The sequence below is a fragment of the Capricornis sumatraensis genome, chromosome 1 (assembly GCF_032405125.1).
Source record: "Capricornis sumatraensis isolate serow.1 chromosome 1, serow.2, whole genome shotgun sequence".
Taxonomy (NCBI): Eukaryota; Metazoa; Chordata; class Mammalia; order Artiodactyla; family Bovidae; genus Capricornis; species Capricornis sumatraensis.
The window spans coordinates 254,430,554-254,444,075 of record NC_091069.1 but is presented as its reverse complement, the minus strand read 5'-3'; the positions used below and the strand labels follow the sequence as shown (position 1 = coordinate 254,444,075).

Below are 13,522 nucleotides of genomic sequence, written 5' to 3'. Positions count from 1 at the left end.
ACCTGATGGACAGCTTCGCTGACTCGCTCTCATACTGCTTGACCAGCTCATCCAAGTTTTTGCAGATCTGGACGAGGAAGGGTGTTACGGTCCAGCCCAGGGACCTTCCGAAGTACGGCAAGGAATGCGTGACCAGGCTTACCCAGGCTGGGTGCATGCCGTAGCCGTAGGCTGGCTGCAGGCCCCTGACCACGGCGGCCACCAGCAGCCCCTGTGACGTGAGTGGGTGGGGCCGCACGTACTGCAGGGCGCTGATGGCCTGCTGGAAGTTCAGGGCCCGTCGCCACTCCCGGGGCAGGTCGGGCAGCTGCTCCGCCTCCTGAGGCGCCTGGCCCAGGTGGTGCTCCAGCACGATGAGCACCTGCAGCAGCTTCAGCAGCTCGATCTGCAGCGGGTGCTCGCTCCAGATCTGGTCCTGGCCCAGGTTGATGACGTGCTCCTCTAGCACACCCTCCTCCCACAGGGCTCCGCCGGGTGCAGCCGTGGCCAGCCCATAGCGCTTCTGGCTTGTGTACATGGAGGCGGACAGCGAGAGCAGGACGAACTCCTGGACCCGGCATCTCTGCAGCAGGCCCTGGATGAACTCCACGTTCTTGCCCTCGGCCGCCTTGGCCACCGAGACCAGCTGCGTGATCACCCTGATCAGGACCTCCACACTCTTGACCTGCACGTCCCGGTTGCCCAGGATGTCACGGTGCGAGACCCTCAGGGAGCAAGGGTAATAGCTGCGGAGGAAACTGAGGCACAGGTAGGTGAGGAGCTCAATGAGCAGCGAGTGCGGGCAAGCACTAGGGGGCTGGCTGGGGAGCTTGCCGTAGAAGCTCTGGCCCGCCAGGGCCTCCTGGTGGCGGGCCAGGAGGTTAGAGATGAGGTTGAGGTGTGCCGTGGCGCTGGTGTCCACGCTGGTCCTGGACACGGCCTCGATGAACTCGCGCGGGTTGGTTTTGAGCACAGTCTCCAGCACCGAGAAGGCGTAGAGCACCCGCCGCGAGTCGTAGGGTTGCAGATAGAGCAGGATGTGCGTGAATAGGGCCTCCAGCATTGCCTGCCTCTCGCGCTGCTGCTTCCGCAGCCGGGCCGCCGTCAGCGCCTGCAGCTCCGCGGCTGCCTCCTCGTCGCTGGACGGCAGCGACTCCGAGGCCTGGGTCCGGTCCGAGTCCGTGCGTGCCAGGCATGTGGGGCTGCCCGCCTGCGGGCCAGGGGCCCGGGTGGCCGCGGCCAGGGGTGCACAGCACTGCTCGCCACCGCTTAGCTCCTGCGGGTCATGTGCCGGCGAGGAGACGGAGGACGTGTTCTCGCTGCTGTCCGTGGCGCCGGAGCTCGTGTCCGCCGACTCGGTGCGCTCGCTACCGTCCTCGGCAATTGTGCGGGCCTGCCCGTCGAGCAGGTCCTCGAGGCGCACGGGGCGGTCATGCTCGTGGGGCTCGCCGCCCACCGGGCGCGCCTCTGGCTCCGTCTCCACCTCGGCCCAGATGGCCTCGCGGTCCACCGTGGTGAGCTGGCTCAGGGGCGCGCCGTCTTCACAGCCATTCTCTGGCAGCTCGGGTGCGGCCCATGCCTCAGCGAATGAGGCTTGCTTCCTGTTGAGCCAGCGGTGCCAGTCTTCTGCAAGGGACAGAATGACAGACAGCTTGAGAACAGAAGGGTTAGTTATGTCAGGCAGTTCCACGGTGATCTTGGTCTTAAAGGGAGGCAGCAAGATCAATATTAGTAAAACGCTCCATGGGGGTGGGAAGGGGCAAGGCAAATTCTTGGCAATATCTGGATGGGTTGGGATGATCCCCTGGAGGAGGAAATGGCAATCCACTCCAGTGTTCTTGCCTGGAGAATTTCATGGACGGCGGAGTGGCTTTCACTTTCACATAGAGAATATAACCAATATGATATAATAACTATAAATTGAGTATGCTCAGAGGCTCAGCAGTGTCTGACTCTTCAAGATCCTGTAGGACTGTGGCCCACCAGGCTCCTCTGTCCCTGGAATTCTCTAGGCAAGAATACTGGAGTGGGCTGCCATTTCCTTCCCTAGGGGATCTTCCCCACCCAGGGATCCATCCTGGGTCTACCGCATTGCAGGCGGATTCTTCACCAACTGAGCCACCAGGGAAGCGCACAAATGGAGTGTAACCTTTAAAAATCATGAATCACTATGCTGTGCACATGAAACTTGTGTAGCACTGTAAATCAAGGATACTGCAATAAAAAATAAAGCATGAAAAAACAACAAAATATAGTTCCTGGATGCAACGATAACACTAGAGTCTAGGTTACATTACAGATGGAAGCCAGACAAATGCAAGGTGAACAGGTCTTTTAAAATGTTCAAGAAATTGGGTAATTTAGTTATACTTTCATAGAAAATATAAATATACCAAGTTTAGGGGAAGGGTGATCTATAAAAATGCCTATCGTTTTCTCCCACAACCTTCCTTTCAAAAAAAGGTACCCTACAGAAATGTCAACAGAAGGTTTTTCAAAACTGAAAGGGTATCGCTGAAATGTGCTGTATAAAGACCAACAAAGCATCTGCAAGTAAGAGGACTGAACCTCATGGTGCAGGCCTGCAGAGGCTACTGCTGGGTTTCCTAAAGACACACTTACATGCACTGATATGGAGCCAAGTGCAGAGTACATTGAGTACTCAAAGAAAACAGCAAGCTGCAGAACCTTGCTGTTCACAAAAAGTCCGCTTAGGGGAGAGTATCTGTAATACGCAACTACGGAAATGTCTGGGAGGATATCTGCTGAACCATTAACTGTAAAGTGCTCTACTGGCTGGCGTGGCAAGGGACTTTATTTGTGCTTTTATTTCCCGATTACTCCGATTTTTAAAATATGCACTTGTCAGTACCTGAGATCAGAACACAGACAATGCTTTAACGTGCTGAGGTCTCTTTTAAAAAGGAGTGAAAAGCCAGATGTCTTCGGCACTGCCAAACATTTTTACTAGGCAGCTTTCAACAAATCTATTCCATGAACATTAAGCCAGGTTAGGAAAGAAGGAAGGATAAGATATTAGAAATATGAGCTTCCTGTTGTTCCACTTCAAACAGTATTTAAAAATGAGATTTCCAAAGGACTACCGCAATAGCGAGGAGGGGAAGTACAACCCTTTTGGTTGTTTCCAGGGAGCGAACAGGGCAGAGAAGACACATTTTTTCCTTAACAGGCAGGTAGCATTAGACAGGAATTAGGACGCAGCAGGAAGTGCTCCGAGACTTTTAACACCTGACGGGCTGCAGAGTTTCTTGTTAAAGCAAAGAAATGCTTCAAAATTGAGCTGCCATAAACGCAGATCAAACTTTTAAGAAGGTGCTTAGTTTACAGTTCTTTGTATTTTACTTTCTTCTAAGTGTGGAGTAATAAAATGCCTCCTAGTTTTTAAGTAAGGAATCTTGTAAAGAGAGGCAGCCACCTGGGAATCTTTGCTTACTTAGGGGTTGGGCTGCATTCCTCCGTAAGATGAGACTGACGAACACTGAGTATTTACAACCCACTAAGCTAAACAAACTAGTCAAAGTCTGCAAAGCCACTGCTTAGAGAACTAACTGCAGGAAATCATAAAATACACCTATTGTGGGAAGTGATGGTAGACCATAAACTGTGCTAGGTATTCATCACTGAAATTCAATGAAATCATCTGTTTCATTTCAGTCTTTCTTTTCCTTTTCCTGCCTCTCCTCTATTCTTTAAAATTTAGTTAAAGATGCCTCTGAAAATTCTCAGAGCCCAGAGGTCTGTTTCTTCTACTTCTCTGATTTTAGGTTAGCTGGAAAGAACCCTGGAGAGCAGATAGAAACCACTTACCTTGTTGACAGTTCTTGAGCAGAAGTGATTTTTATATAGCACAACTGATTAGCTTACATGCAGGTTTCGACACGCTTGACCATTCATACCTGGGAAAAACCTCTGCTCTCCCGTCCCAGGTCTGAGAAGAGCTAGCCTGGGCAGCCCAAAATGACCTCAAACCAGACCTCAGACGTCCTTCCTAAGTGAAGAGGTGGCCTTGAAGACCTTCAGGTGGGTGGTCTGTTTTCTCTCCTACTACCTTGGATGCGCTTGAAGTGCTTTCTCCAGCAAAAGAACCAAGAATCAGTTATATTTATTGGAACATGGGTTGCTAGTATTTTCCTTTTTAATATATAAAAAAAAAAATCATATATTTTTCAGTGAAAACAACAAACCTATGACTTAGCATTTCTAAGTGCTGGTTCATCTGATCCGGCAATTTTAGGAGGCCCCACAAAGTACCTCCCCCACCTTTCGAATCTGGCGAAACCATCCTGTTGGTCTGAATGCCTTGACTGCGGCCCCAGGGCGGCAGGGAGGTCCTGGCCGCCCCTTCCCTCCCCCTGGGCCCAGGGTCCCTGGGATGCAGGGCCAGCCTGGCCCCCGCGTGGTGTGCTCACCCGGCGAGTTCTCCCGCGTGAGGCAGTGGATGGCGGTCCGCTGGGTCTTGGGCTGCAGCAGCAGCAGGAGCACGGGCTCCAGGATGCGGGCCGCGTCGCCCAGGGAGAGAGCCCGCACCAGCCAGCCCTGGGCGGCGGCCCCGATGGCCCCGTCCGAGCTGCCCAGGCTGTCCAGCACCACGAACAGCGACCTGCCACGGGGGTGGGGCGGGGTGTGGATGCGCACCGTCAGGGCGGTCAGGACACCCTTGGGGAGTTCTACCTGGGGAGGCTGGACTTGCATGCCCAGGCAGACGAGAACCATGAGGTCAACCCTGCTTCCAGCTAGGGTCGCCGTTGCTGGCTTGTTGCTGAGTTGCTAAGTCAGGGGAGCTTTAAAAAATGCTGATGCCTGGGCCTCCTCACAAATGGGGGGCAGGTGTGGTACATTAGGACCACCTGGAATCTCTCCAAGGCTGCGTGTCTGACCCCACATCTAGGGCTCCAGGAACAAGATAAAAACGAAAGTGACGTGGCTCAGTCGTGTCCGACTCCTTGTGACCCCACAGACTGTAGCCTACCAGGCTCCTCCGTCCACGGGATTTTCCAGGCAAGAATACTGGAGCGGGTTGCCATTTCCTTCTCCAGGGGATCATCCCGACCCAGGGATCGAACCCAGGTCTCCCACCTTGCAGGCAGACACTTTACCCTCTGAGCCACCAGGGAAGCTTACAAGAAACAAGGTAGGGGATTTTTAAAAACCAATGTAGAACAGAACATGCCTGTAATAAAATGCACGGTTTGGGGCCTGGGATTGAGGACATCGCAGCTGCACACACCCAGTGTGGCTGCCACTCCAGTTACGATACATGTGTGTGCGTGCTCTGTTGCGTCCTACTCTTTGCAACCCCAAGGATGGTAGCCTGCCAGGCCCCTCTGTCCATGGGATTTCCCAGGCAAGAATACTGGAGTGGGTTGCTTTTCCCTTCTTAAGGGGATCTTCTTGACCCGGGGATCGAACCTGCATCTCCTGCACTGACTGGCAGGTGGGTTCTTTACCACTGAGCTGCCGGGGAAGCCCGGCCAAGATTGACCCCTCCTTATCTTCCTACCAAGCCCCCTCGGGGGGCTTGTTCTGCCAGCTCCTCAGGTGACTCTGAGGCATGTGGGGCTTCCTCCCTTCAAGATCAAGGTAAGAAACCCCCTACGAGGTAGTCACACCTGTCTGGCCTGAATTCACCGAGAGGACCCCAGGAATCTCTCTGCATTAAGAACACGGGGTGGGGGCGGGGGGTGGTTTCTGTTTCATGCATCTCCCTGATCCTAGCCTGGCACGCTGACCCAGCACCTCCCCAAAGTGTCCTTTTCCTTTAAGGGTTAAGTTATTAAAAAAAAAAAGTCCCTGTCACCTGTCAAAGGAGCGATTGTGAGACGTCACTCTGCTGCCCTGGATCTCTCTGGTCAGGTGCCAGATGACAGAAAACCGAAACAGAGCTTCCAACCTGGTTCCCTTGAACAGGAGAGAAAACGGGAGTGAGGTGCCTGGCTTCTTTCTTAACAGAACAGCGTTCTTAGTGGTCACGAGCCCCATTTAAATGACAGACGAGAACTCAGCGGAAAGAGGGCAAGCAGGGCAGAGGTGCCTGAGCTAAGGGGCCTGGTGTCTGGAGGGGCAGTCCGTGTTCCAGACTCCACGATAACCAGAGTCCAGGGCCACAGCCAGGCCTGCGGCTGGAGAAGAACACGGGGCATGACCTCCTCGTGGCCCTTGGCAGTGCCATCCCCAACCTCTTTGGCATCGGTTTCATGGAAGACAACATTTTCCCATGGACTGCGGTCAGACGGGAGATGGTTTCGGAAGGATTCCATACTCATGACAGTTATTGTGCTCTTCATTTCTCATTTAATACCACCGCTGATCTGACAGCAGGTTCCGATCTGAAGCCTGGAGCTTGGGGACCCCCAGCTTAGAGGACAGGCCCTGACAGCAGTGCAGAGCCAGGGCTCCAGGGGTGACACATTCTCTGCAGCTGCCTGCTTCCCCCAGAGCTCTGGGGGCCCTGCAAGCATCACGGGAGCCTGGGCAGACGTTCCTGGTGAGCTTTAGTGCAACACACTGGGTGGCTCGTGCTTCTGCGGGCCTTCCGGGCCTGAAACTACTGATGTATTAAAATGCTGCTGATGCAACACCCCTGCCTGTTAAACAGGATGTCCACTGCGCCCCAGAATGGCTCCTGTCGGATACAGGTGAGTCTGCCTGAGGGCTTCCCTGATAGCTCAGATGGTAAAGAATCTGCCTGCAACGTGAGAGACTCAGGTTCGATCCCTGGGTTGGGAAGATCCCCTGGAGAAGAGCATGGCAACCCACTCCAGTATTCTTGCTTGGAGAATCCCACGGACAGAGGAGCCTGGCGGGCTACAGTCTGTAGGGCCACAAAGAGTTGGACACGACTGAATGACTTAACGCGTGCCACCACGTGACACCTGGGCCGCGGGGGCGGGCGGGTGTCAGGACCAGAGTCAGACGGAGGTCGCCGGCTACAGAGACTCACCTTGTCGGGGTTCAGGAGGGCGTGGCAGATGATGTCCTCGCAGACGTTGGCCGTGGGGGCCAGGCAGTGCAGCCGGTAGAACAACTCCACGCACGTGATGTGATGCTCCTGGGTCTCCTTATTCAGCTGATTCCACAGCACATGAGCCACCCTCTGGACAGAGGGGAGACTGGGTGAACACCGCCAAGTCCTGCCCCTTTCCTCCTTTGGCAGGCCAGTCTGGCCCCCAGCTGCCTGTTCCTGCCTACCTTTGCTATGCGAGCATCCTTAATATGCAAAGAACCACCACCGCCAGACAAAACGAACCACCTCACAGTCCCCTCAGGAGCCACCGGGTAAGGGGAACGGCACAGGTGAAATGTAGGGGTCGGCAATGCAGGACACTGCAGCTCTAGCCCAGACCTCCGCTTTCAGAGGGGAACCACCTAGCAGCAGGCACCTGTTGACGATGGAGACGTCCTCTCAATCAGCACACAACAAGGCTCCCTCCGAGCCGGTGCTGGGGTGCCAGGGTTGCATCCTCTAGGAAGTTTGGGGGGATCTGTGGTGGTCACTGTCCTAGGGTAGACACCTTAGCACCCTACCACCGGTGGTTGGCTCTAACTGGTGTTCAGCTTTAATCCCACAAACTTGCTTCTTCCCATTTCTACGCTCAATGCTGTAACAGAGGCCGGGCTCATCTTCAGGGCCTAAACTATATTGCAGGATCAAGTCCTTCATCTACTCAACTCTGATCTTGGCTCTTAAAACGTGTGATGTCTGTGAGTGACTGCAGCCTCTTCCCAAGTTCCTGGGGACACCAGAGGGACCAACCAGGGTGAGACTCAAAAAGAAGGCTGATTCCCACTCCTAGGAGGGGGAATTTCTGAAGGCATTTTTTTGGGGGGTCATAGAAAAAGATGATGTCTCACACATTATGTTTTAGAGACGTTGTATATCAAAGAACTTCTTTTGACTCATTTATTTCTGAGTTTCCCTGGTTGCTCAGACGGTAAGGAAATTGCCTGCAGTGCAGGAGACACGGGTTTGATCCCTGGGTTGGGAAGATGCCCTGGAAACGAAATGGTTACCCATGCCAGTGTTCTCACCTGGAAAGAGGTGAGACTGCCATCAGTCTCAGATGACAGAGGGGAGACTCTGTCATCTCATGGACAGAGGAGCCTGGCGGGCTACAGTCCATGGGGTCGCAAAGAGTCGGACACAACGTGAGCAACTAACACATTTCTGTTTGACAAAATTCTTCTTTGCACAGATCAAATTAATCTCTGACTGGCCTGAGACCCTAACCATTATTTATTTTTTACTTAAGGAAATGTGATTTCCAATTATCAAGTTACACGTAAACTTCATACAAACATTCTGTCAACTGCAAATTGACACTTGCCAAGAGCACTGGCAGCAACAGAACGACAAGGGCATTTGCCATCTGCCTCTCCAGAGACTGAACCCTGTGCTGCCGCAGCTGCTGACCAGGGTGGAGGGAGGAGCCCTGTGCTCCAGGGAATCTGATGATGGGACAGGTCTTTAGATAGTTAGATATTTTCAAGAACTGACTTGAACTGATCCCCACCTTTGCATCTCTTCATATCTAGAAAGGGCTTCCCTGGTAGCTCAGCTGGTAAAGAATCCGCCTGCAATGCAGGAGACCTGGGCTTGATCCCTGGGTTGGGAAGATCCCCTGGAGAAGGGAGAGGCTACCCACTCCAGTATTCTGGCCTGGAGAATTCCATGGACTGTATAGTCCGTGGGCTCACGAAGAGTTGGATGCGACTTCTCACTTTCATATCTAGAAAAGCACTAAATCCCTTCATGGTGACATCAGCTCCTCCTGACTAGCAGAAAACCTCTTGTAAAGTAAGCGCTTCATTGCACAAAACTCCTCCTTCACCAAAATCTTATATATTGACCTTCTTGGAAGGACTGATACTGAAGCTGAAACTCTAATACTTTGGCCACCTGATGCAAAGAACTGACTCATCTGAAAAGACCCTGATGCTGGGAAAGATTGAAGGTGGGAGGAGAAGGGGATGACAGAGGATGAGATGGTTGGGTGGCATCATCGACTCAATGGACATGAGTTTGAGTAAGCTCCGGGAGTTGGTGATGGACAGGGAGGCCTGCTGTGCTGCAGTCCATGGGGTTGCAAAGAGTCAGACATGACTGACTGACTGAACTGAACTGAAGGTTTAATAAAAGTTGTATATTGTTATATCTTTTACAAGTTTGTCAGCAAGGAAAGAACCTCGAGCGAAGAAACTTCTAAAAAATGTAAATGAGATATGAGCTTTTAGATAAACTTTATTAAGAATAATTATGCTTCAGGAATGTCTGTCTAAAATAGTCTCTCCAGATCGGGGTAAGTTATATTTCTAGGGTTTGTGCTAAACTAAATGATGAAAGTTTATTGAATAGCCAAGTCATTTCCAAATAAAATAAAGTAGTCCCTTTACTTGCAGTCCCCAGTACAAATTTATGTGTAAGATGCTTCATTTGGAAGGTTTTAAGGCTTTTTGGAGGCTTTTTGAGACTTGACATTGATCACACACAAAAAAACACGCCTGACCATTCATCTTTGCCTTCTTGGTCCCTATGCGCTGGACATTTTCTTAGTGGCTGGCAATCTGCCATTACTACTTAGAAAGGGCAGGGCACTCATGGGACATCTGACCTTACTCTTGCTGGCACTGTAGGCAGAATGAACGTTGGTATGTAAGCTATTCCACGGGAACGAGAAAAAGGCTAGAGGATCTGGAACTAGCCTGACGCCTGGAGTCTGAGAACCTGGGGCGCACCCTGGCTGAGTGTATGGGTTGCTTTACCGTCTCTAGTTCCAGCATCTCAGTGTGGCCAGGCTCCAGCCCTGTCTCGTTCTTGAGAAGCTGGTAACATTAATATATAACATATGCTCCAGTGCTTGGCAAGGAGCACGTGCTCAGGTGCATAAATCTGAATCAAAATAAAAATCAAGGCTTCAGAAAGAACTCATAGAAGCAAACCCAAACAAGAGGAAAGTCCTGAGTGCTATCATTCTCATTCTATTAATAGCCTTCCAAGAATTCATGGATGAAATTCTTTCTTCTCTTTTCCTCTCTGTGCCTCTGATGTACCTATGCCAAACTCTGTGATATATGCGGGACCAGGGAAAAAGATCTGCCCAGTCACCGTGGTTCCAAGTTCTACAGAGTCAAGATCTATACTGTGACTCAACTTTGGTAGGAAGGAAGAGAGGGAAAACAAGGAGAAGCTGAAGAGCAACTAAATCCAGAATCTGCCAGGACCCAACATCATGAATGGGGCTAGACTGAACATACCATGGACCCTCTGCCAGTGAAAATTATAGAAAAAGAAAACAGCCAGCCACTTAGAGTTGCGGGACAGTATCCTAAGGGCATTCAAGAAATGAGGAAAAACTTGAGAGAATCTACAAAAATTCCAACACAAGAAGCAATAAGTCTATTGCACTTCAACTACGACCCTGTCCACCTCTAGTCCAGCTTGACTTGGTAGGGGGTGGCCAGGAAGGTGGGCCTCCTCTCCTCCCAGCTCCCCGGCTAATAATAAGGCTTTTGTATTTCCCTGGGAGGAACAGGCCGCCAGTATCTTACTCCTCTGCCCTGGCTCTTGGGTGGAGGCTCTATCTAACCACAGCAGGCTAAGAACACTCATCATTTATTAGGAGATGAAAAGAGGCACACCCAGAAGACCAGAGGCCACCACCCTGCCTAGCGACCCCGCAAGGAAATCACACCAAGAGAAGCAGACAACTGACCCAGTTGCACAATAGGATTCAGAGATTTTGCCCAGGGGGAGAGGCGGGCCACAAAACAGAGTTGCACAGCTCTCTATAAGGGAACAGAGTCTAGGATAAGGTCAAGCCTAGGAGTGCTCTCAGATATAACAAGAGATTTTAATGGTAAGTAATTATGAGGAGGCTGCTAGCTCCATGATAGCAACAAGCTACACCAAAGGCCAGCTCATTTACCAGAAATAAACAGGGACACATCTTATTTTATTTAAGTCGCTCGGCAACCCCATGGACTCTACAGTCCATGGAATTCTCCAGGCTAGAATACTGGAGTGGGTAGCCTTTCCCTTCTCCAGGGGATCTTTCCAACCCAGGGATTGAACCCAGGTCTCCCACATTGCAGGAGGATTCTTTACCAGCTGAGCCACAAGGGAAGCCCAAGAACACTGGAGTGGGTACCCTGTCACTTCCCCAGTGGGTACCCTGTCACTTCCCCAGTGGGTCTTCCCGACCCAGGAATTAAACCAGGGTCTCCTGCATTGCAGGCGGATTCTTTACCAACTGAGCTAACAGGGACACAGAGAGCTAGGAAAAATCCTCCTGTGTCAAAACAAATCTCTAAGACTGGCCTCAAAAAAACTACTTGAGACAGGGACTTCCCTGGGGGCCCAGTGGTTAAGAATCTGCCTTCCAATGCAGGGGATAAGAATTCATCCCAGGGAAGGGAAGTAAGACCCCACATGCCACAGGGCAACTAAGCCTGCAGCTGCAACTACAGAGAAGCCCACACATCACAACAAAGATCCTGCATGCCACAACTAAGACCCAACACAGCCAAAAAATAATATATTTATATACACACACACACATGAATAACCATTAAAAGAAAAAACCTACCTGAGTCAAGGCTGTGGAGTAATTTGTGCCCCAGGGCATTGTTAAAAATAATAGAGCCATCATCCAGTGATTAGTGGAGTCTAAAGGCTGGACTGGAAGAAACACACGCTGGAATCAAGATTGCCGGGAGAAATATCAATAACCTCAGATATGCAGATGATACCACCCTTATGGCAGAAAGTGAAGAGGAACTAAAGAGCCTCTTGATGAAAGTGAAAGAGGAGAGTGAAAAAGTTGGCTTAAAGCTCAACATTCAGAAAACGAAGATCATGGCATCCGGTCCCATCACTTCATGGGAAATACATGGGGAAACAGTGTCAGACTTTATTTTGGGGGGCTCCAAAATCACTGCAGATGGTGACTGCAGCCATGAAATTAAGAGACGCTTACTCCTTGGAAGAAAAGTTATGACCAACCTAGATAGCATATTCAAAAGCAGAGACATTACTTTGACAACAAAGGTCCGTCTAGTCAAGGCTATGGTTTTTCCTGTGGTCATGTATGGATGTGAGAGTTGGACTGTGAAGAAGGCTCAGCGCCAAAGAATTGATGCTTTTGAACTGTGGTGTTGGAGAAGACTCTTGAGTGTCCCTTGGACTGCAAGGAGATCCAACCAGTCCATTCTGAAGGAGATCAGCCCTGGGATTTCTTTGCAAGGAATGATGCTAAAGCTGAAATTCCAGTACTTTGGCCACCTCATGCCAAGAGTTGACTCACTGGAAAAGACTCTGATGCTAGGAGGGATTGGGGGCAGGAGGAGAAGGGGACGACCGAGGATGAGATGCCTGGATGGCATCAATGACTCGATAGACATGAGTCTGAGTGAACTCCGGGCGTTGGTGATGGACAGGGAGGCCTGGCGTGCTACGATTCATGGGGTCGCAAAGAATCAGACACGACCGAGTGACTGAACTGAACATCCGGGGGTGATACCAACAGTTTAACAGAAATCAGGGAAAGTCAACGAAAATCTTGCTAAAATCACCATCATCTCAAGAGGGGCTGCACATTCCTAAGCCAGCAGCCTCCAAGGAGCATCACTAAATGCCTCACCCTGCAGAGGAAACAAACTAAAACAGTCAAGTCACTAAACAAACAACAGAGACAACAATAACAACAAGTCACTGGTGGGAGTTGGAGGGAGGTGCCAGAACACAAAGTTACAACAATATATTATCTAAAATGTTGAGTCCTCAATAAAGGTTACAAGCCATGGCAGAGATACCAGAAAATGTGACCCACGCACAGGGATTAAAGAAGCAGACAGCAGAAGCCAAGAGAGGAGCCAGATTTAACAAAGACTTCGAAGGAGCCATTATACGTATGTTTGAATAACTAAAGGAAACCATGTTCAAAGAAGAAAAAAAAAAAGTATGATGACAATGCCTCATCAAACACACAGTAACAATAAGAAGTCAGAAATTATTATAAAAAGGAAACTCTGGAGTTGAAAGTACAATAACAAATGAAAAATTCCCTAGAGAGGGCTCAACAGTTATTTGAACTAGCAGAAGAGTCAGTGAAAAAGATTGATAAAAATCATGAAATCTGAAGTATATAGAAAAAAAGAAAAATGAATTGAGTCTTAGAGAAACGTGCAGAGCACCAGGAAGAGCACCAGCATGCACATAAGTAGAGTGCCAGGCCAGGAGAAAGAAATGAGCAGGAAAGATATTTAAAGAAATGAGGGCTGAAAACTTCCCAAATCTGATGAAAAACCTCAATCTACATATCCAAGAAGCTCAATGTATTCCAAGAAGGATAAACACAAAGAGATCCACACCCAGATACATCCTAGCAGAATGATAAAAGGACAGAGAAAATCTTGAAAATAACAAGAGAAAATTGATTTGATAATTTACAAACAAACCCTAGTAAGGTGTAACAGCCAACTTTTCATCAGAAACAAGGGAAGCCAGAAGACTGGTGAATGACATATT

General features: G+C 50.2%; 1 protein-coding gene across 1 annotated transcript in view; it reads right to left on the bottom strand.

The window, feature by feature from the left end:
• The window catches only part of DOP1B (DOP1 leucine zipper like protein B), a 123,671-nt gene that overhangs the window by 41,030 nt on the left and 69,119 nt on the right, over positions 1–13,522 (bottom strand). Inside the window, exons 15-18 of the mRNA XM_068973230.1 lie at positions 6,941–7,093; positions 5,798–5,898; positions 4,410–4,600; positions 3–1,605 (exon numbers count right to left, since the gene is read on the bottom strand). Of these exons, the coding sequence (XP_068829331.1) occupies positions 3–1,605; positions 4,410–4,600; positions 5,798–5,898; positions 6,941–7,093 (2,048 nt within the window). The remainder of the gene's footprint in view (positions 1–2; positions 1,606–4,409; positions 4,601–5,797; positions 5,899–6,940; positions 7,094–13,522) is intronic.